This window comes from Vidua macroura, chromosome 1 (assembly GCF_024509145.1).
Source record: "Vidua macroura isolate BioBank_ID:100142 chromosome 1, ASM2450914v1, whole genome shotgun sequence".
Classification (NCBI taxonomy): Eukaryota; Metazoa; Chordata; class Aves; order Passeriformes; family Viduidae; genus Vidua; species Vidua macroura.
This window is the reverse complement of record NC_071571.1, coordinates 54,767,161-54,794,488: the sequence shown is the minus strand read 5'-3', so window position 1 is coordinate 54,794,488 and position 27,328 is coordinate 54,767,161. Positions and strand designations below refer to the sequence as shown.

The window sequence follows — 27,328 nt, the reverse complement described above, 5'->3', positions numbered from 1 at the left end:
AACCATTATTTTGTCAGTTTTGTATTCAATGTTTCTAAACCAACATTTTTTACCGCACTAAAGGTAGCAAATACATGTGATTCACACCCTTCATTAAATACGTGTGATTCACAAGGACTTCATTTAAGGTGCAATGCACTTCTAAGTTGTGGAAATCTGATCCTTTTTGTAGATTACACATGGCTGTGCCTGGAGAGTACGCCAGCTCTAAGGTACTCTCTTCTTGATCACGGGCTTTTATTTTAGTAATAACTATAGCAATTACAAATACAAAATTTTACCTATGTTAAGTAGAAAAACAGAGGTGTTTCCCAACATCTTGCTCACTCAAACCAATTAATTTGCAAAATATTGCTGGGCCAAATTATTTTCCTACCACAGAGGAGAGAGAAAATGTGTATTTTCTCCAGATAAATATTTTGCCTTAATTATTAGATCCTTGTTCTTTGCCCCTTCCATCTGGATCCTTTACTACACTAATGTCCTGGAACAGAACGGTTAATCATTGGAAGACTCATTTTCATCCTTGTATAAGTTGAGCCTTTCTGAGTACTTTTAAAATTTGGTGTAGAGGGTGTGCTGTGGTTGAGCCAGTCTCTAAGAGAATGCTGGAAAATAATGAGGCCCCAGGTAATCCACCTGAAATTTGGGATCTTGACACAGCCCTGAAATCTGAAAGCCGGACACGGTGTCTTTATGTGCTGTATCTCTGTGATGCATACCACAGACTCACCATGAGCACCACAGCAGATAAATAACTGAGGTTAAACTTTGAGAGTAAAATGTATCTTAACTGAAAATGAAGAAAAAATAAAACTTACTACGTATTTATACACAGAGTTACTGAAAATAGGTGAAACTGAAAATGTGCTTTACAGGATTTTGGGATTGTGAGGAAAATAATCTACAAAAGAGCACAATAAAAAAGCTAGACCAGCCATTTTAGGAGAAAATAGCTGTCCCACTAAGGTAGTCACATTTTTTGCTTTAGACTCAGTCAGGCCAAAAGTCCTAAGGGTATTAGAATCTTTCTAGCAACATCTAAGAATTTCTGACAACAGACAAGGTCTGGATTTGAGACAATATCCTGTTTCAACACAGCTTGTCTGTAGAACAGATTTCCTGAATTTGTATAGCCAGTTCTAGTGCCTTCCTAATAGCACAGAAAAAAATATCTCAAAACCTGTTTATTTCTTACCTGTGCAAATCCATTAAATGCTATGGTGGATGCCTAAGTAGAAGTGAAGATCAGAACAAATTATCATTTGTTTACTAAATCCGAACATGAGTTAAAACATTTTTATTTTGCAAAATAAATGTAGGCCAGACATAAAAAAAAAGGAACAAAAAAGACAGAAAGAGAGAAAAAAATAAAATGAAGGGTAAGGCAGCAAGAAATTTTTACAACACTGGTATTTGATAACAGACATGACAGGCTTAAAGAAAATGACAAAAAGAAAAAGCAGAGTACTAAATATTTTTAAAAAACAATAATTAAAAAAAAGACCAGGTGCATTTAAAGATCTACAGATAAAACACAAAAGCTGCCTGACACAACGTGTCTTCACAGTTCAATGCTTTATTCACAATTTTGAAATGCATTTTTGTCAGCCTGCTTGAAGGGCTGAAGGGCACCATACCATGAAGGGCTGCATGGCAATTTTTCAAAAAAAGAATTGCATGGACTTAGGAAGGGCAGTAGGAAACACACAAATGGAATGTTTTTAAACAACAAGCTTATGCATGGCCTAAGGAACTCTTTGTCTAGACTACGCTACACACTGGGGTAGGTACCTCTTCTTTATCAGCCTCAATTTCCTGGTACAACAATCCATATCTCCGGTTAGCAATTTCATCTTCAGATAAATCTGAGTTGTTGGTTTCATTGTCTTTAGGACTAGTTGAACTCTCGGTGCTAGCATTTCTGGAATTTCCCATTTGAAACAGAGACAAGGGTCTAGCTATCTCCTTGCTCAGTCCAGGATTGCTAATGCCTGTCTGCTCCCCAGGCAAACCTTGTTTTACTAGCATCTCCTGAATTATGTGGCCTGTGCTTGCACCTACTTCCCCCCAGCTGTTATCAGTAGCTCCTAGGTCTTCTGTAGACCATTTATTACTAATGCCTAACCAAATATTTTCCATGTCACCTTCCTCTGAGTTTTGCTGTTTGGGGAAAAAGGGCCAATTATCTAGTCCATTGGCTGGGCTATCTGACAGACTAGAAAAACCCCAGGAATCATTAGTAACTGCTGGATCCCAGTTTGTCAGCCAGGGCTCTGTTTCCAAGGCTTCAGGGACACCACTACTAATCACTTCAGTGACTGCTCTTGCTGTCCTACCTGTCACTTGGTTATCTGCATTATCTAGGCAAGGATTATCACAGCTTGTGCTAGCAGCATCAGCTGCCTTGGGCAGCAATGCCCACTGTTTCTCAGCAGCAACTTGACCTTTAGTACCAATACTACCATTTGGGAGGTGGCCAATGCTATTATCTTCAGCTCCTTTACCAGACTCTTCTGCACTCAATAATTCAGCATCACATAGATCACTTCCAGTATCTGAAGGGTACTTTCCTGTGTGGTCAGTTATCTCTAGGTCAACATGTGCCCTCATGTTTATACCCTCCATGGATGTACTCTGTCCAGTACCACTGTCAGTTTGTTCTAAGGCCTCCTCAAATGTATTTTCATGGTCCTCATCCCAGATATCAGGAACTCTCTCAGGTTCAGAGCCAGTGCTTTCTATAGTCTTACAGTTGTACGCCCCTATTTTATCCCCACTTTCCAGCCCTGTGCTCAGTGATGGTACTTCTCTATCTGTCTCCTCAATTATATTGACCTGTTTGAATTCTTCTTCTGTAGAGTTTTCTAGGGTAGCACCACTAGCTCTTCCAGTATCCCCAAAATTATCTTCAAACTCATGTAAATTTTCTGCCTCTGTGCTGACTAAAATTTCAAGATCTGATTTTGCTAAACCGTTATGAAATTCTGCCTCACTGTTTCCTTCGGTTTCACAACCTTGCTCTTCCAGTTCCTCTGTACCTTCTACCTCCTTATATTTAGCTCCAGTCTCTACCTTTTCACTTGGCTGGACACCTGCCCACTCGTCTTCCTCACGTTCTTCCTCTGCCTTTTGCACATCACATGGGAGTGGTTCATCCAACAAGCTATCAGTTCCCAGGATAGGTGCCTCAAAACTGGTTACGTTCTCTAAAGGCTGATTGGTCACCACATCTTTCCACACGACACTTTTGGCATCCAACTGGTCCTCCAGTGAAGTCCTCTGGTTTTCGCTTACAGAAGCTGACCCTGGTGCAGCATCCTCCTGCTCATCTACTGCAGGCCAAACATTAGAAGGCAGAGTACCCGTGGATTCGCTTGAGGTTTGCTCTGCCCTGGGGAAAAGCAAAGAACTGCCTGCAGTAATTTCCTGGCTGATACTGGGTGTGCTAACACCTAGGCCCCAGTTGAGTGAACCTAGATCAGTTTGAGATCTGTTAGTATCTTCTGATGACCCACTGTTTGGGGTTTCCTCCATGATCAGGTTACACAGGGAAAGACTTTTTGAAGAATCAGGCTTTAAGCAGACAGAAAAGCAAAGAAAAAACACAAGATGAAATAGATAAAGGCGGACTTGATGAGAAAACACAACATTTATATTTTACAAGAGCAATTTTAATCTAAAGAATGAAGTGACTACATTAAGCAATTTTAGGAAAAGCTATGTGATTTGCAACATCTGAAGGCAATAAATTGTAATGCAAAAGAGCAGCACTGATACACAAAACCAGAAAACCATGTATATTACACCGCAGTGATTAAAGAAGTCTCTAGAGTGGTTGTGATTTTGGGAGGAAGTTTGCTTACCGGCTGCACCAATTCGCTGCTTGTCTGTATAGAACGAAGTCATACACATAAAACACAGAAAAGAAGAATATTATTTACTTTGATACAGCAAAAGTTCATTAATTAGCAGCTCTCTAACCAGCTGCAGTTTCCAAATCAGAGTGGGAAAGGAGTGGTGGGTCCTTTCCCACCACTCCACCCAAGACTAATTCCAGGCCTGTGAATTTCAAACCTCTGAATTACATTATAAAAGAAGTTCTTAATGTATGTTGAATATTGATCACCTCTTGCTTTCCCCTGTCAGTCACCGACATTTTTATTCCTAATGTTTAGCTATGAAGTACACTGTCATTTTTAAAAAATAGAGCGAAGATGAAAAAAATGATAATACAGAATAAATACATAACATTAAAAAGCTATGAATAAAACTGTGCGAAAAGAAGATATTGATAAAGCTATCTATTCTAAGTTTAGAGCAATATGTTCTCAACATTTCCGGGTTATTTCATGTGGTCCAGATATTTGCAGCCTTGAAATTTTGGCTAGCCTACATACATGACTGTTTTTATCAAGTTTTATTTAACCTCACTCAGTATAAGGACATATGCATTTAATATACATCATATATCGAATCTGAAAAAAACTGTGCTGTGAATCTAAGTACATGACAAGCATTCACAGATTTCTGTGGCTGAAGCTACAAAAGGTCAAACATGAACATATGAGGCTCCATGTCAAGACAACCCAGATAACTCCATTACATACAGTCAAAAGAAAGCTCACAAAAATGGGTTGTTTTCTTCCTGCAGATCATTTTATCTGATTTGGCACCAGGAGGAAGAAGGACAGATTCACTTAGTTTCCTATTGCAGCGGTTTCTTTTGTGAATAACTCCATTTCACTGTATTGCCCACAAAGACAAGCTAAATTCTGTCTTTACTGCTAATTTTGAGAAAATGGTTGTCCATTGGGTTAATGGACACCTTCAGGTATTTAAAACAAGTGACTTATATCCATTATTACCTTCTAATAGCTGTACATTGGGCATACTAAAAGCAAGACACTTAGCTGTAGTGATTATGAATCTTTTAGCCTAGATTTCTGACATAATTTAGGTTTTGTAGGCTAAACAACAGAGATTATTTTTAGTTGTCGTTAGTTTTAAAAGATACCCAGTGGCTTCATATACTTGAAAGAGTTTTTTCATGGTCTGTGAATTCTTTATCTCGGCTTTTGGTAAAAGAATTGTAAATCTGAGTTTAAGTTACAAAATCAGAGGCACAGAAATACTATTATGTATGTCACGCTTACCGTCCACAGATCCCATGGCAATGTCTGGAAAAAGTAGTGAAAAAAAGAGCTTGTCAGAAAAATACCATATCTGTACTGTATGTCCAACATACTACATAACAATGCCCATTAAATAAGAAGAGAGAACTTATTTATATGCATGCTTATAGTACATACATATTTTATATATTAGCACATATCCATGTGTTTATGTCTATGTATGTATCCGCATAATACTTCTGGTTATAAAGGATGGGAAGTATGCAATGCATTTTGGTATTTCCCACTTCAAAGTAGTTGTTGCTTTCCAGTAAACTCACATTGCTGTGTGCATGAGTAATGGCCAGGTTCAGAGCTGGGGACTGAGTGACTTTCAATAGGTATACGAGCCTCTGTAAGATGTCAGCTTTAAAGAGCTTACAAAGTTGGGGTTTTCTAGCCAGTTAAAAACGACACAGCTATCCACTAAGAATAAGTGGGCTTCCTCATAACACTGACACTAGAAATGAAAATGGCATACTATTTGGGAAAGGAAATAAGAAAGTTGACCAATATTTTCTTTTTCTTGTCCAGTCTGTTAATTAATGCTAGCGACCTCTCAACAGAAGAGCTAAACAGACAAATGAATGAAAAGCAGCAGACTTCATGCCAAATATTTACAGCCTACCACATGAGACAGAACTCTGCTGGTTCATATCAAAAGAGAAGAGAACCAGACAAGTCTAGAAAGGTCCCTTCTAATCCAGCCATAGAAACAGAAAAGCAGTTGAAAGAAGGACAGACCAGGGCTCACCTACTGTGCTTGGATCACCCTGGCAGAGCAGTGGAGGGAGGTAATTTATTAAATTAACAACAGACAAGTCATGCCAGGCCTTCCAAGGCGTCATGCACAGATGACTACTCCTGTCTTCACATCACTACTTCAGCTGTTTGCTGAATGGAAAATATCCATGACTGAAGCAAAAACTATACACATATGGAAATACCATTTAAGGCTCTCTTCTTAATCTCCCTGCAAGCACAGGGCTCTGCAGCCACAGGTTTCATTCTCTCTATACTGCCATAGTAATGACCCTGTCAACTCCACTGAGAAAAAGACCCAGACTGCAGGGCTGTCTTCCCTTCTAAAATTACAGTGTTCTGGCTCATCCACAGCTCTTGTAGATGTGGGTCATCCTTTCTCATATGTCTTTGTTCTGCAGAAAGGTGAAAGGAATGAGTAAAGGTGCTCAGTGAATGCTTCCTATATCCCTAACTGAAAAGTTACTATGTAACTTTTTTAAGACAAATTTTCTACACAGAATTACATTCTGTATTTCATGGTATACTTGAATACAAAATAACTTTTTCACTAAAGTAATAAACTTTTCTACAATCTGTACAATAGGATGTCAGAACAAATATGTTTTGTCATAAAAATTAAGTATCTTTTGTTTAATGATCCCACTGCCCTAATCAGCATTATTATAAAACAAGCTGAAAGAGTAGTTAGCAAAATCCCACTTAGTCTTTTCTGTCACTGCTGAATGCTATGGAATGTCACTTGCCTTCCCCTTCCTTTTCTCTGTTTAGAGGGAGAAAAAACATAATAAGTAAAATGCACAAAGCTTCTGCTAGAATGGAACACTTCTCATAGCAAATTGCAATAGGAAAATTCAGCTAATGTTCAGAGTGTTGACAGTGTATCACTTTTCTGAGAGCACATACCCTGTCAGAGATCACTACCGATCTCATTACATAACTAGGGCTTCACACTGAATATGAAATTAATTGAGGTAGAGATCAGCAGAGAATCAGGACCATCTCAGTCTTAAAGCTTCTTGTCTTTTCACTCCTTTCCCAGTGCTGCATTTCTGAACAGCTGCTAAGTCTTCTCATGTCTCACAGAACAAGCCAGATTAATGATAGGTCTTGCTAACAGTGTATTAACATTGCTTCTTTGTGTACAACACAGTGATACAGACATGCTGGCCATGAGATCTTCCCTACTTTGCTACCTGCCCTCTGGGTAGTGAGGGTGAATTCTAGATTTTAAAATAGCATGTCCTGTAGGACAAGCCAATGAATATCATCTTTTTTTTTTCATATTGCTACAAAAAACTACCATTACAAATATTACTATTGAATGTAAACTTTCAATAACACAACATTCTACAAGAAAACACCCTATTCCATACTCTAATTTTCCTTGAGGTTAGGTCTGAAGTAGATTAATAGCAAAAACACTCAGATCATACCACTGCTTGATACAGAAACTCCATCACAGTAAAGCAACTGCATGCTGACTCCAAGAGACCTAGGTCCTCTAAGGCATCTTTCCAGACATGAAGAATCAATGGTCAGAAAAGTTGTCAGAAAAACAAGCACTGGAGAATAATAATATTTACACTAAGAGTTATTCTAACAATGGAAAATAACAGCATGCTAAAGTCAAGGCCAAGGTACCAGCAACCATTCTCATCAGCAGACATCTCATTCTACCACCTAACAATTTCCTCTCCCTTCCAATACATCATCAGGTACATGACTACTGACAAGGAAGAAGGCTGACTTGTGCTTCTCAGGAAGATAAAGTTTTTCAGATACTTCTTGTTAATACACGAGGCAAATATTTTCTACCAAACACAGTATATTGCATTCATATGCTTTGACTATGTCATGGCAAACAGATACCTGAGACATGGGTGAATGACTAACTCCCGTTGATACAGCTTCTGGCTTGAAAGGGTCGAAGTCCAAATCCAGTAACGATTCCTCTTTCTTAGCTTCAGGTACTTCATTCTTTTAGAAGAGAAATACAACTCTTGAAAAACTTATCTTTTAAAAGCTGACCTGAGCAGTAAAATATTAACATAATCAAGAAAAAAACCAAAACATCCCACAGATTTACTAGCTGTGGTGCACACCAGAAGGGGCGGAAGCTCTGAAGATTGTCCTGAGCTTTAGTATAAGTTTTACTTTAATGAGATTCACTCTTACGATGTTTTTGGTTTCTCTGTACTAGAGCTTTGTCTTTTCAGGCTAATCAGTCACAGCCCTATGAAAGAAGCGTTGAGTGCATCACTTGATGGTGAAGGCCCTTTTAAAGTACTTTGAGACACACATCAAAGTTAAAAACTACATAAATGACACCCAATGTCCATACATTCTAATAAGTTAGTCTCTCCCCAAACACAAACATTAGTAAAAAGCCAATACAGAAGGATCTAAATACATTTGAATTAAGTTTTAATTCTGATTTACAATGAATGCTGTCTTTAGCTCTAAACTTTAGCAAACATCTGATAGTAGGGCACTGGAAGGTTGCCCAGTAAGGTTGAGCACTGGAAGGCTGCCAAATAAGGTTGCCCAGAGTAGTCATGGATGTTCCATCCCTATAAGCGTTCAAAGCCAGGCTGGATGGGACTTTGAGCAACCTGGTCTAGTGACAGCTATCCCTGTTCGTGGCAGGGATCTTTACGATAGATGATCTTTAAGGTCTCTTTCAACCAAAACCATTTTATGATTCTATGATATGCTCTTATTAAACTGGATTACATGGTAGAGTCTTTTTGGTTTGCAATTAATAAATTAGCCAAGGCTTCTGAGGTCACTATAAAAACATATACACATACATATGTTCAATGGGCTACAGGTCTTTTCTGCTATAAATTAACCTGAAAAAACTATTAGTGTGTTTTAACATAAAATTCTAATTAGTGTGAAACTATAGCTGAGATTTAATTATCATTAATTGTAAATAATCTAGGCAAGCATCTTGGTCTTGCTAAGAAGTACTGCCTACTTCTAGTTGTTCAGTTGAACAGTGAGAGAGCTTGTATGACTGGGCAAGTTTACTGCAATGTGGCATGTATAAATCCAGCAAAACTAGGAGATAATAATAATAATAATAATGATGACAATGATAGTAAAATAAATGAGCAAAGATTTCTGTTATTAAAACATTTAAGAGTATAAACGTTCCAAATTACTGTTACTATTGGTAAACAGATGTTCCAAGTTAGGTAATTAATGGATTCCATTATGCCACAAAACACCTTAACTCTCCATGTCACCTGCAAACCTGGTCAAAAGAGCTCCTCAGCTCCTGTGTTAGGAAGGACAGAGTGGCCTAGAACTATTCAGTCTGTAAGAGGTGCTAGGGGTGATGTGAGAAGGGGTGATATCTCTAACAGTGTGAGAGGCACAGGGGTTTGGCTACTTCCTGATTCTTCAGGGAGGCAGGAAAGCACTTGGCAGCAAAGTTGATGGGGGCAAATGTAAAATAAAGAAGTGGTGCTGCCCCATGTGGCACAGGGTCCAGCTGGGGACCTTCTTGGCTTCCAGTAGTGTGAATGTGAAAAAGGTACGCATGCTGAAAGACTGAATAAATTTGTGGCAAAGTAGTCTGCTGAGGCTTACTAAATAGGTAGAAATCATGTTGAGGAAGCCCCAGAGCAGCAAATGAATGGAGGCTAAGCGACTCCAGTAGAAGAGGGTGCCAGGAGTACCAACATTGCTTGACTTGATCTATCTTCTTTCTTTGGCCTTCTGGCATCACTGGTGATGACAGATAACTGGTCTGATACACTGAAGCCAGTGTTATAGTCTCACACTTTAAAAAATCAAATCCACCACTCCCACCAGTAACCAACACTAGGTTCATTCTCTGATGCCTTCCATCGAGTGTATTTAGATTTCATCACACATGCTCTTGAGGCACTAATACTCATATGGTTATACAACTTGATGAAACAACAGCATTTGCTGGCATATAATCAGAATTGGATGAAGACAAAAGATGTCTCCTTTCACTGAGGTTTGAGAAAGGTTGCTACCTTTGGGGACTGAATCAAATTAATAGGAATCTTACTTAGGCCATAGACCAGATAAGGTACTGGAAGTGACAGGGTACTGATCACTGATAGCAAAAGTTACCCGTGCCCCTCAGACCAAAATGAAGAGAACACTCAACTTTAGTGACAAAGGCCCAAATAAACATACAGAGTACCTAAGATACCACATTACAGGGAGATGCAGGAGAAACAGCAACCTCAGGAAATCCCTCAATAAGGGACAAAGCTATGACAAGAAGGTCTTCCAAATATGCTGTATTTATTCCACCACAGCATGATAAAGCATGAATAAATTAAACATTTGAAAGTGGCAGCTGTGGCAGAAGCAAGGCTGTACCTCTCAGAGGTATGTAAAAGGAATGAAGAAGGCACAAGAAACGTTCAATGACAACCAGAACTGTTACCCTCTCTCTGTACTCAGTCTGTACAAGCCTTAAAATAGCCTTAGCAGTTATGGACCATTCACTTTAGAGCTGTCAGGCACACTCAGACACATTATGTATCTGTAGGGGGCATATAAAGGCATACAATGTCCAAGTTAGTAATTGGACAGTAGGGAGAAATGTGATGTGAAGAAAAGAAGAAATAAAGGAAGGAACACACATTTTTGTATGATCCTTACATCTGGTGACCCAGATATTTCATCTTCTCACCGCCTTATTTTACTAGATAGTAATTAAATCCATTTTTGACCATGAATAACCGGATGTGTAAGACACTGTTGAATCAGTGCACAAATATTCAACAGCATCAAGCAGAACTGTCTTTCACCATCTTGCACTAATGCAGCAAATGCATCAGTATTGCTTAGTAAAGAAGGAGGAACAGCAACAATTACAGGATATTTGTGTTTCAAGGAACAAAAGTTTGGTCTGTTTGTAATCCTCTCCAAAACACTGTACTAAAGCAGCAAAACTCTACTCATCAGTCTGTTGGTTTTGTGCCTCTGCATGAGCAGTGTCTGGGACACCAGTGGTGGTCCTTTGGGAAGTCCTGTACCATTGGCAGGCTCTGCAGGCCCAATAGCTTTCTCCATACTGCTCAACAAGGGCTTTGGGAGTATAGGAGGAGCCCTAAACGTCAAGAGGAATAAGTCCGTATTTCCTGTGGATTTCATGCTACATATTTTCCTTAACTGGTTCACATACACAAGGATACAAAATCTATACATCACATTATTTGGGTATGTCTGTACATACTCAGAGATCTCAGATATAGTAAACATGCTTTAGTGATGCCAGTGGGTTTTGTGGAGGGAAAAGTGCAGATAATTGATGAGAAGGTGGCCAGGGAATAGCTTAGGATACTCCCTGGTCATTGACTGTGGAGGAGTCACTCACTAAAGGGAGATCCATTTTCCTTGAGAGACAAGGAAAAGATTTCAGTTCTCAGAAGCACACCCACTTTTATTATGCCATTCCATTTCTATGCCAATGTCTTACAGAAAGGTTGAAAGGATTCTGGAAATGTGATTAACACTAATTTAAAGCCTTGTTCTGGTGTCATTTCTTAATGGAAAAGCAAACCAGTTTCATTTCTGCTTCCCTGGATGGCCTGACGTATGCATGTTAGTTGGATACAGTATTTAATGCAAGGGGCCATATCTAGCACAGGGTACACCAACTCTAACCAGTGATTTCAAGGCTCATGTTCCTAGAGTAATTAATTCCTATGAAGTCAGGGTACAGTGGTGCAAAAGATCTGCTATCTCCCTTCAGAAAGAGTGCCTACCAGCAGCTGCATTCTGGGAGTAGCCTTTAATTCCTTAATTGGATGGACACTTAACTATAAATAGATTATCTTAGATAACTCTCAGCACATAATGCAACCTTGATGCCTTTAAATCTCAAACATGACTTTATCACAGTATTTTCAGTCACACCTCTCAGGAAATTGCTCTTTTTTTCAATATGTTAGCTGTGTTAGCCCTTTTGAGTGATTATGTGTGACCTATTCAAAGGCAAAACACCATATGTGTAACTCTTTCAAGATAACAGAAAGTGGTAATTGTGCCTCTGCCTTGTACCTTCACCTTCCTCCTCCCTCCCTGTGAAGATCAGCTCCCAGGGCACTATCTTGGAGAACTTAGGGTGATTACATGATTGGACCTCTACACAATTCACTGAAGCTTACCTGTGATGGGGTTGTCACATTGATTTCTGGGACAAAGTTGTCGTCAAATAGGTTAATGATGTTCTCCTGTTGCAACTCCTTCGTGGGTGTGAGTTTAGGCAGTGGTGGGACTGGTGGACCTTTCCTCAGCTAGGCAGACAGCAAAAATGTCACAGACTAGTTCAGGGATACAAGAAAATCTTTAAGCTAGACCTAAACAAATTGTCTTAGGTTTTTACTTTGGCTGTTTCACCCAATAAGCCTTGGGAATAAGCTATGTATTGAATGGAACTGTTTAGCTGTTCACCACCAAGCACTTGGAAATAAACATTATGGGAAGTGCAAAACAACCCTATGTTTCAAACTCATTAAAACTCAAGGTTTCAGATTTGATACAAAAGCTTTGGTTGTTTTTTTTTCCTGCTGCAACAGGCACACAGCAAAATACACTAGCTCTTCTATGTGGCCCATAGCTGGAAGGGTGATACTGCACAGAAACAATGCCTCTGCAGCTTTTTGGCTTCTTACTCATCTGTATTTAGCTTTGGGATTTTGTCACTGTCCATCTGTTGCTAGCCTTAGAGTGTACTTAATGCTAAGACCATAACATCTCTGGGACCTATAGCACTTCAAAGGTGCTTAGTTCACTATATTCCTCCTGCTCTCCAGAGATTCACATAACTATGACAAACTAATTGCTTGGAATAACACCAAATAGTATTGGATAATTTTTAAATCTATCAAAAACCCAAAAAAATAAGTCCATAAAAATAATCCTCAGGTGGTATAGTGATCTAATACCATTGGCACCAATGAGGCTGAATCCTACCAGGTGAATACTCAGGCAGTGAGCTATCACATTTTGGGAGACCAGAGAAAATAAGCATGCTCACTAGATACAAAATAAATTTTCTTCTGATGTGCAGACAGCATAGAAACAGCAATCAGCACAGAAGCTATCCCAATTCCAAAAACATCCAGAACATCAACACAAGTCTTTGATATGCACACGAAGTATCATATACAACTCATGCTACAGATGGAACTGATGAATGAAACCAATTCTTATTTTACCAATACCAGTGGGAATAGAAATTACTCCATTGATTATAAATGTCAAACTTCCCAAACAGTGTTGAGAACAACCAATAAGACTTTAATTATCAGTAATTAGCATAGCAGTATTTCAGCTAGCTTTATTTTTCATTGTTTTAGAGATTGGCCAGATCAGTGATACTCATTGGCTAATTTTTCCCAAGGTAAGCATAAATTTGAAGATGAATGAAGAACAGAAATATACATTGTACAAAAATTCACAAGGAGGTTTAGAAATAGGCTTTTCAAACTATCATTGCTGGTATATGGGCCTTTAGAGACAATGCAACTTTTTAAGAAGTGTTTTGCTTTCTCACTGCAAGTCCCACCAATTCACCAGGCACTCAACATTCCTTCATTCCCCTAATATAAAAACCATTTTTTATTCATGTTATGACACAGGGATGAACAACTGATGAACAGAACAGACTGCAACAGAACCAGTAGCCTCCCTGCCACTACTCAGTCACAGCCTAGATGAAAAATCCACCACGTACATCATCTCAGCTATCTTTCACTACACAACACATCAGGTCCTTGTGCTAGGTATCTCCTTACCTGTGTTGGTGACTTAGGTCGGGCTGGTGCTGGAGATGCTGGTGCCAGCATATGATTGGGACTCGCAGTAGGGCTAGGTAGGGGAGAGACCTCCTCTGGTGGTGATGGTGTTTTTGCAAAGCGGAGTGGACCTGAATCACTAGACAGAAGCAAAGGAATGGCAAGGACATATATATCTTGCTGACTTATTACCTTGAAAATTGGATGCAACAGTTGAACTGCATCCCTGATATAATGTCAGTGACCAAAAAGAGAGTACACACTGGAGATGAATAAAGCCATTATACAGTGACTAGAACTAAAACTGCAATTAAAGACAATTAAAATTCAGTGTCAAAGGAAGTTTTAATTTTGAATTATCTTGATTTTTGGAACATTTGTTTACCTGATCATTGTAACTTGAAAAAAACAAGAATACTTGCATTTTTTCAGATTCTATACTTGAAATACCATTTCATTTATAAATTTATAACTATTATAAAATGTGAAATGGATTTACTGTCGTCATTTCACACACTTCTCAGAATAGAACACTCTGAAGATAAAAAAACCCACAGGAAGGCATAACAATGAATACTGCAAATAATTTTAAAAGCTCAGCAAGTTCAGAAAGGTTTCAATAAAACAAAACACAGCCAAGATTATTATAAAGATATCACTATTTAGAAGGACAAATCGCAACAATTATAAACAAGCAGCAGTCTAGCGACTTCAACAGAGCTCTGCTGATACTAAGAAAAGATCTGATGAAGTCATAGAAAGCATCTGCACTTCCCATGAAAGGACCTAGTGCAAACACTGAGAAAATATTCAGCTACCTAGATATGATGAAAGCTTACAATGAGGGAGGCTATGAACTACAGTACTCAACAACCACAGTACTCAGTAGAAGCGACTCCTACACATCCTCAGGGAGAGCAGAAGCACTACCTGATTGAGACCACAGCATAAACATGATCCTAATGCTAAGAAAAACTGTTCTTTGGAAGGACAAACTTAGCTCACACTCACCACCTCTTTCTGTGGAAATATTGAAAGAGAAAAAATAAGCAGTCATTAAGAAATTTATGTTCCAGGGTACAATATTTGCCTTCAGGACAGAGTATTCAGTACCACACAAGTTCTTAAGATGTTTTTTTTTATGCAGTTATTTAAAAGAAAGATTAGATATTGTACTTGTCTAGTATCAATTTCTCATGCATGTAAAATGAAAAGCTGTTTTATCTCATGAAGACTCACTTATGAGTCTTTTAGAGTATCATCACTAGTAAGGGAAGTCAAATCTATCCAGATTTTCACACAAGGCTCTGCAAACAGTACAGCAAAAGACAGCAACAAAGTAACTGAAAAAAGGGATTTTTAGAAAGCTTTTTAAAAGTAAGTTCACACTACATTAAATGACATCTAGTAATTTGCAACAAAAATAATTTTGTTGCATAATTTTTTTTCTCCCATTGATGGAATGAATAATTCAGAGGGAACAAGCATGTGCATGTTGGACATGGTCTAAAAGACACAAGTGGATAAAATGCACTTGAAATCTTCCAACACTACATTGTTTTACATCACATAAAAGTGTTTTACAAATCCTTTATGGGAACATAGTCCAGACTGTAAGTCCATTCTAAATGGGTGAAAGTTAACAGCTCCAAAGGCAATATGTAATATACAAGCATAGATTATCACTGAAATACAAATCCTAGTCATGCACTTATAAAGTAGTTCTGAAATTTGCATTATGTCAGAAGTTTCAGATTTCGTTCTTTGTTCTTCCAAAGATTAAAACAAATGGAGAAATGTCTTCCTTCCAGATTTTTGAGGCAGATGTTATGTTTGGTTAGTCTTAATTGTTGCTAATCTACCTCCCATCTTGAGGGCAAATTAGCAGTAGCTAGGGGAGGAACCACTTTAATTTTTATTTATGCCTCAACATTATCAGGCTTTTGCGTTATAAACCGATTTTCTGACATTGGGTGGAAAATTTCTACATGGGCTGAATCCTAACACATGCAGAAAGTGGCTAGCACACATGAGGGGGTACAGACGGCTGACATCACAGTCCCTAAGTAGGCAACCCCTTTAGAGAATGTCGACTTCGCCTGACAGACAATCAGGGCAGACAAACCTTCCACGATTGGGCTGCAAGAGACTCTGCAGGCGGGGAAACCCCTACTGTCCTGGGCACATTCCCCTGACTAGCCAATGGTCGTCCCATAAGGAGCGGACTATTGGAGGAGCCTAAGCACATAAAAGCATTTAACCGCGGTCCAACCACACCCCGCTGTCTCAGTTTCTGAGCCGAGGGGCTCATCTAGAGGTTTGCCTGGGTCGGCCTCTGCTCCCTGCGGTCTTGTTTTTTCCCTGACTGTCTGCCCTGTCCTTATCTGTTCCATCTACTCTTCTAAGCTTCGCCGCTTCCCCGCAGCAGCCTGCCCGCCGCTCCGCCCCAGCGCCCGCTCCCCGCGCGTCCCACCGCCCCTCGACACGGAACCATGCTGGCTGCGGCCATGGCTGCTGCGCTCTCGCGAGAGCTGCGCAGCCTCACGCGGACAGGGAGCGCATGCGCCACTTGCCGATGGACGCCGCTGGGGCACCCCGTATTCTGGTGGTAACATTCTGACGCTGACCTCCTTTCTCTCTCTCCCTTTCTTTTCCCTTCTCTTCTTAACTTTCTAGCCCTCTCCAGTAGGGACACAGATCCTTCTTTATCATTAAATAGGTCTCAAATTTAATATTTGCCTCGTTTGTGCTTGATTTTGTCCAAGAAATCCATTAAAAAAACTCCCCTTAGAGTGGGATGTGAAAAGCTGTATAGCATTGTTCAGATTGCTTCTGACTAGCTGGGATTAAATGGAAATTCAGGTTTTATATAGTAACTCTAAATATCATTGTGTCTTTATAAGTCTCGCTGTTTTACATTTCAACCTTTTCTACACATCAGTATTACAAATAAAATTATGGCAGAAAGGCTACATTTGTTGAAAGTGAAAAATCAGAAATACTGTACTGGCATCGACTGACCTTTAGAAAGCACCATCTGATCCTTTTGGTTTTGTGCTTTAAAACAAGATTTTGCTTGAAAGTCTTTAAAAATATGGTATTTCGTGACATTCTCTTTATTTCAGCTTTTTTTGCTTTATGATGTACCCTCAGATCTTTGCTTTTCCGCAGAAGAGATAAAAACTGACGTTCAAAGTTTGGGATTCTGACCTAATAATAGGAGCTAAAAACATATCTCAATATTTCAAGGCTTTAAACAAGTTATGAGAGTTAGCAACATAACTTTAAACTAAGCATCTAAGAATAAATGAGCTATTCTCTTAGTTGGTGCAAATTGATGTAACAGTCTACAATGAACTTGGCTAAATTGAAACAGCCTTCATTTTTTTTTTGTGTTTTTGAAAGGACTTTCTAGAAAAATAGTCAGTGAAGAAGGAAGCTTTGCATATTTACTCCTGTTGAGAAGAACCTAATCCCAGATACCTTCATCTACCATCCTGAACAAATAAAGCCAGTTACCATGTGTAGATATTACACATAGTATAGGTGATTACTACATATGCTGAAACCCACAAAGCCTACAGCAATGCAATTCATTAGAAAGGCAATAAATTCACCTTGGTGCCCCTTGAATAGTGAAGGCCTTGTCTGCATGCTGATCCCCCAGCTTTGTCATCACTTCATATAGTTTGTGACATAACTGTGAAAATAAAACAGTTGCCTGAGTTTATGTGAACAACTATAGTCATGATTAAAAAGATAAATCTGGTTTGATAAATGGTAACTTGATAACTTAATGTTACACTATAAATCCTTCCAAAAATTCTCAGTGCCATGTATAGCAAAAGCCTAAACAGAAACTCATCAAAATCCATAGAATCAAAGACAACAGCAGTTCTTAAAAAACATGAGCTGTTTTTTAGAGAACAAGTTCACAAGTATGGCTGACTGCTATGTAAGCTCTGATGAAGGAGGTCATCTGAAGTTTAAAGCAACATGGGCAGCCAAGAAGATCTGTGTTTTCCCCTGAAAAATCTAATACAAATTTTTACAGAGCTTCAGTAAAGTGAGTTTTCCAAAAAAAATTTGGTTCCAATTTGATATAGATAATATGCTACTATTTAGCCAGGTACACTCAAAAGATCCTCAGTGAGACTGCTTGATTTGCCTAACAGTCACAAATAAAATATTGCGTTGCTGACAATGCATATAGCAGACTTGAAGGGAATGTTTGACACGTTTTTTTTCTACTGATTAAAGCAAAGAGGTGCTTAACAATTGGACACAGCAAAAATACTGATGGCAACAGTAAATTGTCAAAAGTGGAAGTGAAAATTTAGTGCTACAACTGATAATGCACTGCAATCCAAAATTGCAGGGGCTGCTCCTTCCTTAAGGAGAGAACAAATATGGCAAGTAGAAATGAATATTATGATTATAGCACAAATCTAGATCTATGGCAAATTCTCGTGTGTGCCTCTGCTAGATTTTTACTATAAGGTATTTTTTAGCTGTCATGTGTATCATAATCCATTATACATGAGATAGTCAGTTTTACTCACTAAAGCTATTTCCTTGTGAAACTTGGCTTCAAGGCTGGATACATTTTTGAAGGTGTTCACATAGAAGCCAATTCGTCTACGAAAGATGGCACAAAGAAAGGAAAAAGAGAATAAAAGGTATGTGTGGGAGGAGCACAAAGGCAGATTAATTAACTGTTTTCTGGACTACAAACAACATTCTTGACTATTACTCTCAGCAAAGCAAATGATGAAATGTCAGAATTTCAGACTAATTTGTTCATGATTATTTCCACTAGTGATATGTATTTCCTACCATCTAGTCAACCAAGTTGAGACTACTTCACATCAGATGTCTTCAGCTTTTTTTAAAGAAGAGTGGAAAAGGATGGTCTCAACTACAGCACAAGCACAGGGAAGGCAAGATGCTCTGGGCTTCCATCTTCTGCCAGACAGCACACAACCATTTCTTGAAAGCAGAAAGGTACCATTCCAGGAGCCCCTGTGCCCAAATCTTATCACAACATCAAGGTGATGCAGTTGCATCTTCAGTCAGCTTTAATGTATACAGCTCAGTACAGCCCAAGTGTGGGTGTCCCAAGCTCAGCTTTGAAACACATGCACATGTATATAAAAGAAAATAATTTAATATAGACTAGACATTTCTGTGCATTTAGTCAAGAATGTGCTTACTTGAGGTGAATTATTGCATTGCATCCATTTCAAAAGTAGAAGCTGTTTTCTTAGGTTTTGTTTTATTCTTTTTCCTATTTAAAACTTCCATGTATAATTTCTCCCAAATTTGATTAACAAAAAATATCTTTGGAATAAGAATAAGCCTGCAAAATGTCAACTCAATAATTAATTTTCTTCCTGAAGAATTTTAATAATTAAAATAAATGACTCTGAAAGCAATTGCTTAGTAAATTATGTGTATTGCTCAAATTAAATTCTACCTCTCCCTGAGACTAGCTACTGCTTTTTATACAAAATTTACTGAAGTAAAAGGGCCCTCACTCTAAGTCATTCATATGCAGTTTTACTTTTAGTAGGCCAATAAAACAAATATCCCTAAGTGCTAAGAAGGTTTACACTGAAATAGGCAGAAACACAGCTGGGAAATCCTCTGTTGGTCTGAAATCTAACAGGATTAAATTTAGAAGGCAGGGAAGACAAACGATACTTCACATTTTCATTCCAGATTGTCAATTGTTAAAGAACATAACACACTAATGAAATGCTTAATTTTCTACTGCTTTTGTTCTCCCATCCATATTGTCTGCATTTTCTGTATAAACACAATTCATGATTAAACATCTTGACTGAATGACCTATGCCATCCAATCATTTAACATCACAACATAATCAGTGCAAAACTTTAAAATGTGTCTTCTGGTGTAGTTATAATAAAAAATGACCTATAAGTAGACCCAAATCACCACAGACTACTCTGTGCTTTAGTATAATTATTTACTCACAAAATGGAAACCTTTTTGCACCTCAGAATGAAGATATGCTAATGAATCTTAAGTGCCAACATACATTGGAAAAAATAAGCATAAATACACTTATATTACATATATTTTTGTAGTACTTGCATACATTTTATTATTTCAGAAAGGTAATGGATGGAATCTTCAAGAATCTAGCAATCCATTTTCTGTCAGCTCATTAAAATCCTGATTCCCTTTCCTTAATCCCCATTTAAGACCTTGCATACAATATCTCTCTAGGCTTACCGTGACCACAGAGATGGCAACTCTTCTTGCAAGTCAGTGTTAAACTCTTCGAACACTTTCTGTGCCTTTTGAAATTCTTCTTCTGCCTAAACCAAAATGAAACAGATGACTTCTAAAATCACTATGACATAACAAAACCAAAATTATTTTTGTGTTGTTTTCTTGGTGGGTGTTTTATAATTTTTATTAACAAAGGATGTTACTCAGTCTCACACCATGGAGGCCAATACAGGATTTGCTGTCCCTTCAGTCTCATCAAGAGAGCAAGTTAGGTCCCAAACAGGACCCAGTGAAAGAGGCTGAGCCTGCCTATCACATGAACCAAAGTGCTCAATACACATTTATGCTTAGAGATACCATTATTTCTAAGGGAGTAAAAGGAAGAGAAATTTTATGCTCTGTACAGAAAAAAATACCACCCCATCTCCCCAAGTCTTCTGCCAGCATGTTTCTGATTGTGCTACCTTGGTGATTCTGCCCTCATCTTTTCTTTTTGAGCTCTGCAGGGCTTCTAGATGATGCCTTGCACTGTCGTAGTCCACTAGCTTTCTGCTTCGTTTTGCAATGCGAGTCTGTAAAGGGGTAGAAATGAAAGTAAATATGATGAGCAGTTTTAAAAAAGCCATTTTATTTATGCTGTCAATTTAGTTTTTGACATATTTTTATTCTCCCTTCTCTGTTGTTCATATCTGAATTTTTATATCATGGAGGAGGAACACGGAAATGGTAAAAATGACAAACTAATCACATTATTTTAAATAAGGAATCAATTTACAAATAGTTTGGAAAGGGTTTTCATGGGTATAGGGCTTAGAGTTGAGGTATCAGTGTTACTTAAGACTTGTCACATTCTCTAGAATCAGTGAACCTGTTAAACGCATGGTAATACTATCTTTTCCCCTTATAGACAGTGTGAAAATTCAGCAATGAATACCTTTTTTTCTAGAGTTGGAAAAATGTTAATATATATCTCTCTGTATAGTTGTTCTGACACATACCTAAAATACTGGAGTTCAAGCTATAGATATAGATATACTTTGATATAGACTTTACAAAGCTATGTAATCTACATGCTGAGAGAGCATAATCACAGCTTGATTTAAAAGTGAGTTTAGTACTGTATATCACTAATGTTGGTATTCTTAGATTATGTTTTCTTTAGTCCTTGATGTAAATTGCAAAGGGGATGACTGTATGTTACCTGGTTAGTTATAAAGCCTCACAGAAAAAATGCAGTTATGCCCATATAGCCATATTCAAAGTATCTCCTCTCACCTATAGTGCTTCTTTATCCTCACACATTTCATTTAGCAGTCATTTATCTGGACTGTACACTAGATGGGCATGTGGCAGAGGCTAGAATCTGTATAACACTCTCTCGTGATGTGTATTACAAAATCTTTTTATAACTAATTAAAAGACAGGAACCATGGCTTTGATAAAAGAAAGATGCTCATGGGTGCATCTAGCCAATAACAGAAAGCCTGCTTTCCATGTAATTTGTCTGGCATTAATTTGTTCTTATTGAAGTTAGTTAAAATTATCTCATACCAAAGAAACAGGAGCAGAAAAAAGCATAAAAGTTGCCTCTACAAAGACTAATTTACTTCCATGTAAATACTACATCCATACTACTGCATGAAAAATATTTTTGTTCACTTGGAAAATCAGTCCTGCCTAATGTCAGGAATTTACTTACAGAACAATATATTGTACATTACAGGAGAGCATGATTTTCACCTCCCACCCATTTTCTTTTTTTTCTTTTTTTTTTTTGCTTGTAATCTCATTTTCAATTTATTTTGCAACTCAACAGAACTTTAAAACTTGTTCTTTGTAGAAAATCATTACTCTACTTTGATATCAGGAAATTGTCCTAGATATGTATCCAGCGTTAACAATGACCCATCCACCAGTTTTTGATGGAAGTCTTCCCAAAGTTCATCACATTTCTGAAAAGGTAGAAAGGAGAAAAATGTACTTAGTAGTTTAATGGCACTCTAAATATAAGAGAAATACAAATGTAATTGGCAAAGATTCATCTTTCTCAAGTTTTAAAATGTTCTTTATGAAAATAAATCAGAGCCTAAACATAAGGTGAATGAAAAGGAATACCTTGATATTGCAAGTTTAATTCACAACAAAATAAGATTGAACTTAGTATTTAGTTTGTGTTTTCATTATTTCAAATAATAAGTGCTATGTGAAAATAAGGATGTCATGGATTCAAGGTGCTCCTTGGGGTTCCAGGTCCCTGAGAGTCAGTAACACAGAATCTGAACCTGGCATAACTCTTGTGTCTAAGTATGTTCACTGATGATAAACAGAGAAAAGAAGTACAACAAAAAATAGAAGAGAAAATAAAGGGAAAGGTCTTTCCATCTCATTCTTTTTGTGCCATTAAGGTACATTTGATGGAATGGTGGATGCAGACAAGAACTCTACCTTGTGCTGCTGGAGAACTGGAATGACGGATAGGAAACATCTCAACATCAGCTGGCAAAATAAACAAAATCTGCACCCGCCACCCTCTTCTGCCCTGAAGGTACAGTGCTTTTCCTCAGTCTCCTTTGGAGCTCAGGGCTAGTCACCAGGAGAAACTCCCTGTAGTTTTCTGATTTTCATGAACATATTAATGCAGCTCATGTGACAAGGACTCAGTGGGTAAGATTCGTTATTAGAAGCAAATCCTGTTACACAGACGTAGTGCTTGAGGTCCTGGATTCTCCACTGAACAAATCATTAGCACATGTTAAACATCCTGATTCCCTCTTTCTTTGCACATTTCAAAAATCACTTAACATCCTTCCCTTTAATGGAAGGGAGGTTGATGGATGTAAGCACTGTTCTGCAGGGCTCTTATCCTCACTGACAAGACTGGAAAACTGTCACATTATATCACAGTACAAGCTGGCTTGTACTGGGCAATTAATTTGTCTATAAATAAGAAACCCAGCCAGTTCTGTAAAACGGCCCCTGGCTTGACAGATAGGAACCTCAACCAATTACGTTCCATCCTAAACTGTAGACATTTTATTGGTCTGGGAGCTGTGCGGTATCAAAGATCAGACCAATGAGCTATCCAGACTGGGTTTTTCTGGCTTCCTTTATAAAGAGTTCATACAATAAACTCTATTGCCACATGGGCATTGGAGTGTGTGTTGTCCCTGTCTCCGACCACTGACCCCACGAAACATGTGGCTGTCCCGTGTAATAGAAAACTATTCCCAAGTGTTTGTTTTATCATAACCTACTATACGGCATATTATAAATGCTGTGGGATGCCAGCTTTTGGTTCATTCATTTCCTACTCTAACAGTCCCTAATGAATGATTAGAAGCTATTAAACATGTTTAAAAGAAATACCTAATTTATTAACACAGCATTTAATCACAGTGGTCTGCAAAGCATCACAGCATTAGATCATAGCAAACAACTGCCAGTCTTCTGTGTTTGCCGTTGTATCTTGCTGATACGTATTTTGAACAAATTAAAATAATGGAGATTCTGAAAGCTAATGGACTCAAACAACATTGTTGAAGGATTCTTTAAGCCATCATCTTTCCTACCATACAGAAAAAGGTCTTTTAAGTGGATCCCTTTTAGAATGATCATTTATAACCTAAACTGAACAGATACATAATTATTTTTTACTTTAGGCTGAGCTCACAGAATTACAGAATCACAGAATCAACTAGCTTGGAAAAGATCTTTGAGATCATCAAGTCTAACCTATGACCTAACACCACCTTATGAATTATAACATGGCACTAAGTGCCACATCCAGTCTTTTCTTAAACACCTCCTGAGATGGTAACACTACCACCTCCCTGGGCAGGTGATTCTGATGCCAAATCACTTCTGTGAAAAAATTCTTCTTAATGTCCAGCCTAAACTTCCCCTGACATAGTTTAAGGCCGTGTTCTCTTGTCCTGTTCCTGGTTTCCTAGGTGAAAAGACTGACCCTCACTTGGGTACAACCTCCTTTCAAGCAGTTGTAGAGAGTGAAAAGATCTCCCCTGAGCCTCCAGCAGCCTTGTTGCCCTTCTCTGGACAGACTCCAGCATCTGAACATCCTTCTAAATTGAAGGGTCCAGACCTGGACACAGAACTCAAGTTATGGCCTCACCAGTGCTGAGTACTCCCCTGGTCCTGCTGGACACACTATTGCCAGGATGCCATTGGCTTTCTTGACCACGTGGGCATGCTGCTGGCTCATGTTCAGGCTGCTGCCAATCAGTACACTCAGGTCCTTTACTGCCTGGCCTCTGTCCAGCCTCTCTGTCCTCAGCCTGTCGTGCTGCAGGGGGTTGTTGTGGCCAAAGTGCAGGACCTGACACTTGATCTTGTTAAACCTCATATTGTTGGATTCATCCCATTGATCCAGCCCATCCTGGTTGCTCCTGCACAGCTCTCCTACCCTCCAGTAGATTGACACTAGCGCCCAACTTGGTGTCATCTGCAAATCTGGTAATAGTAGACTTAATCCCTTCATCCAGATCATCAATAAAGATCTTAAACAGGATTGGGTCCATACACAGATCCCTGAGGGACGCCACTAGTGACGGGCCACCAACTGGAGACAGCACCATTCGCCACCACTCTCTGAGCCCAGCCATCCAGCCAGTTCTTAACCCAGTGAAGAGTGCACTTGTCCAAACCATGGGCTGCCAGCTTTTCCAGGATTATTCCATGGGAGATGGTGTTGAAGGCTTTGCTCAGTCCAGGTAGACAACATCGACAGCCTTCCCCTCATCCACCAGGTGGGTCACCTGGTCATAAAAAGAGATCAGGTTGGTTAGGCAGGACCTGCCTCTCCCAAATTCATCTGGCTGGGTCTAATCCCCAGACCATCCCTGTAGGTGCTGTGTGATCACACTCAAGATGATCTGTTCCATAACTGTGCCAGGCATCGATGTCAGGTTGAGAGATCTGTAGTTTCCTGGATCCTCCTTTCAGTCGTTATGGATGGGTATCACACTGGCTAGCTTCCAGTCATCTGGGAGCTCCTGAATAACCAAGACTGATGATAAATGATGAAAAGCAGCTTAGTGAGCTCTTCTGCCAGCTCCCTCATCACTTAGGATGGATCCCATCTGGTCTCACAGGCTCCCGAACATCAAAATGGCTCAGCAGGTCCATCTGGATTATAGGGGATCTATTCCTGTCCCAATCTACTAGCTCAAGAGGTCATCTGTCTTGAGGATGACCTGTCTTATTGTTAACAGTTGCGGCAAAGAAGGTGTTAAGTACCTCAGCATTTTCCTCATCTTTGGTAACTATATTCCCCACCATGTCCAATAAAGAATGGAAGTTTTTCTTGGTCCTTCTTTCGATATTAATATATTTATAAAACCACTTTTAATTATCCTTTATAGAAGTGGCCAGGTTAAGTTCTAACTGAGCTTTTGCCACTCTAATTGATGCATAAATCTACATTTGTGATTATGTACCAAAAAAATTCAGGAGATTTTGTAATATTGCCCGTAATTCTCTTATTAAGAACACACACCTAGAATTTATCTTTACATGTAATAGAGCTTAAGAGCCAAATTTTGATGCTTTCATACTCAACTAAAATTTTCTGAGAGTAAAATCTAATAGTCTACAGATAAAAGATAAGGTGTTACAGCAAGATGCAACATGAGATTTTCCTGCTGTTTAACATAAACAATATTAAAAAACCTAAATCAATCAAACAAAAAAAATATTAAATTAGGCAGTTTGGAAGTTAGGTACTTTTAAAATCAAAACCCTTTGCAGCAGGGAAGTGTAGGAGAAGACAACCATAGAGAAGAAAAGCAATCTGTACATGGCTCTGTATTCAGGTTTACTGTTAACTGTATTATCAAGGAAGCCTTGCAAAATGAATGAAATGAATGCCAGGTGATTAAAAGCTTCATTGACAACCATTTGCACTTTCTTGTCACCACCATCACATTTGCTGACAGACTTCCCCCAGAACTGAGGCTCTTTAAGCAGGCAATTTAGAGCACCTCAAGTTAAGTTCCTGCTGTGTTGTCTAGAAAAGCCTATTCTTCTCTTATCACTGGAAGAAGGTAAAAAGTAAAAATAAATAGTGTCCTGAACTCTAATTGGCCTTTAAATTCCATATTCTTCTCAGGGAGAGGTGAGTGTCTCATAAGATATCCTGTTTAGTACCACTGGCTCAACAGTTGTTACATAGCACAAAAGGATAAGCAGCTTTGATAATTTTTAACATTCTTTTGAGCTGAGAATCCTGACTATAAAACTGCATATAAGATACCTTTGTACAAACTCGTCAGTCAAATGCTGTCAGGCCCAGTTGTGCTGACATTATCTGAGTGGGCACTTTTATCAGCTAGTTCATACAACAGACACTGCAAGTGCTGCATCTGGCCAGCAGGAGCTGCATTTCACAAGATCCATAACTTAGATGCTGAGAAAACAGGATTTAACATGACATGAAGAACTAAGGTCAATTTTGGGTGCACACTTCTCCATAACAGCTCAGATTAATCCATTTGCATCCAAAATACTTTTTCCCTCTTTCCATGCATCTTACCTCTCCAATCATTTTCACATCTTCACGTCCATACCAGTCTGGCTCATACACTTCATGGAGAGACTCTGTAAGCTTCTTTGAGGCATCTTGCATTCCTGCAGTTAGACAGAAAGAGGAACATGTAACTGCAAACTACAAGAAGTAATTGCTAAATATCTTTATTTTCAGACACATATACCCACTATGCTATTCTCTCTGGCAAATTTAGAAAAGAGATACCTGAACATGGGGAGAGCACTGTAATGGACGTGGTTTTATGAAGAATCTTGTATGGTCACTCAGTAGGTTTAGAGGTTTGTGGAGCCCAGTGCCTATTTATGTTTGCAACAGGGTGGTGCCTGCAGAGGATTGTGTGAAGCCAAACTGATCAGTCACTTTTGGAGCTCTTGCTACCACAGGTGGAACAAGAACTGGGACTATTGATGCTTATCACTCTGGTTTAAATGTAAAATAGCTTCAATGACATTATGAGAAAGGGTCTAAATCTATCTTCAGTGAGATCAGTTTGACCCCAATGAAAAAATAAACATCCTCAGTGAAGGCATTGGGGTTTGCATTTTGATACAGCATGAATCCATTTGATTCTGAGTATGGTTCTGAATCCAGTGAAACCAAACTCTTCTCACCTAACATTCTAAGAGTTCAGAAAAAGTAATTTTAAAATGACAACTTTTATTTCAACTTCTTTGCAAAATCTCAATACTTGAATTTCTTACTTAGCATTAATTTTTTTTTTCTTAAAAAAGCACATTTTTTTTCTTGAAAACATCTCTAAGTATGATCTTTA

At 38.6% G+C, this 27,328-nt stretch overlaps 1 protein-coding gene across 3 annotated transcripts in view; it reads right to left on the bottom strand.

Moving 5' to 3' along the window:
• AMPH (amphiphysin) overlaps positions 1-27,328 on the bottom strand; it is a 135,999-nt gene that overhangs the window by 20,957 nt on the left and 87,714 nt on the right. For 2 of the 3 annotated variants that reach the window (XM_053971623.1, XM_053971631.1), the window contains exons 4-15: positions 26,542-26,636; positions 21,851-21,946; positions 20,459-20,566; positions 19,995-20,080; positions 18,298-18,373; positions 17,353-17,435; positions 13,736-13,874; positions 12,104-12,232; positions 7,809-7,916; positions 5,157-5,180; positions 3,867-3,890; positions 1,199-1,231 (exon numbers count right to left, since the gene is read on the bottom strand). In XM_053971623.1, coding sequence (XP_053827598.1) covers positions 1,199-1,231; positions 3,867-3,890; positions 5,157-5,180; positions 7,809-7,916; positions 12,104-12,232; positions 13,736-13,874; positions 17,353-17,435; positions 18,298-18,373; positions 19,995-20,080; positions 20,459-20,566; positions 21,851-21,946; positions 26,542-26,636 — 1,001 coding nt within the window. Of the gene's footprint in view, positions 1-1,198; positions 1,232-3,075; positions 3,577-3,866; positions 3,891-5,156; positions 5,181-7,808; positions 7,917-12,103; positions 12,233-13,735; positions 13,875-17,352; positions 17,436-18,297; positions 18,374-19,994; positions 20,081-20,458; positions 20,567-21,850; positions 21,947-26,541; positions 26,637-27,328 lie in introns of all 3 variants that reach the window. The other variant, XM_053971642.1, reaches the window with a different exon arrangement.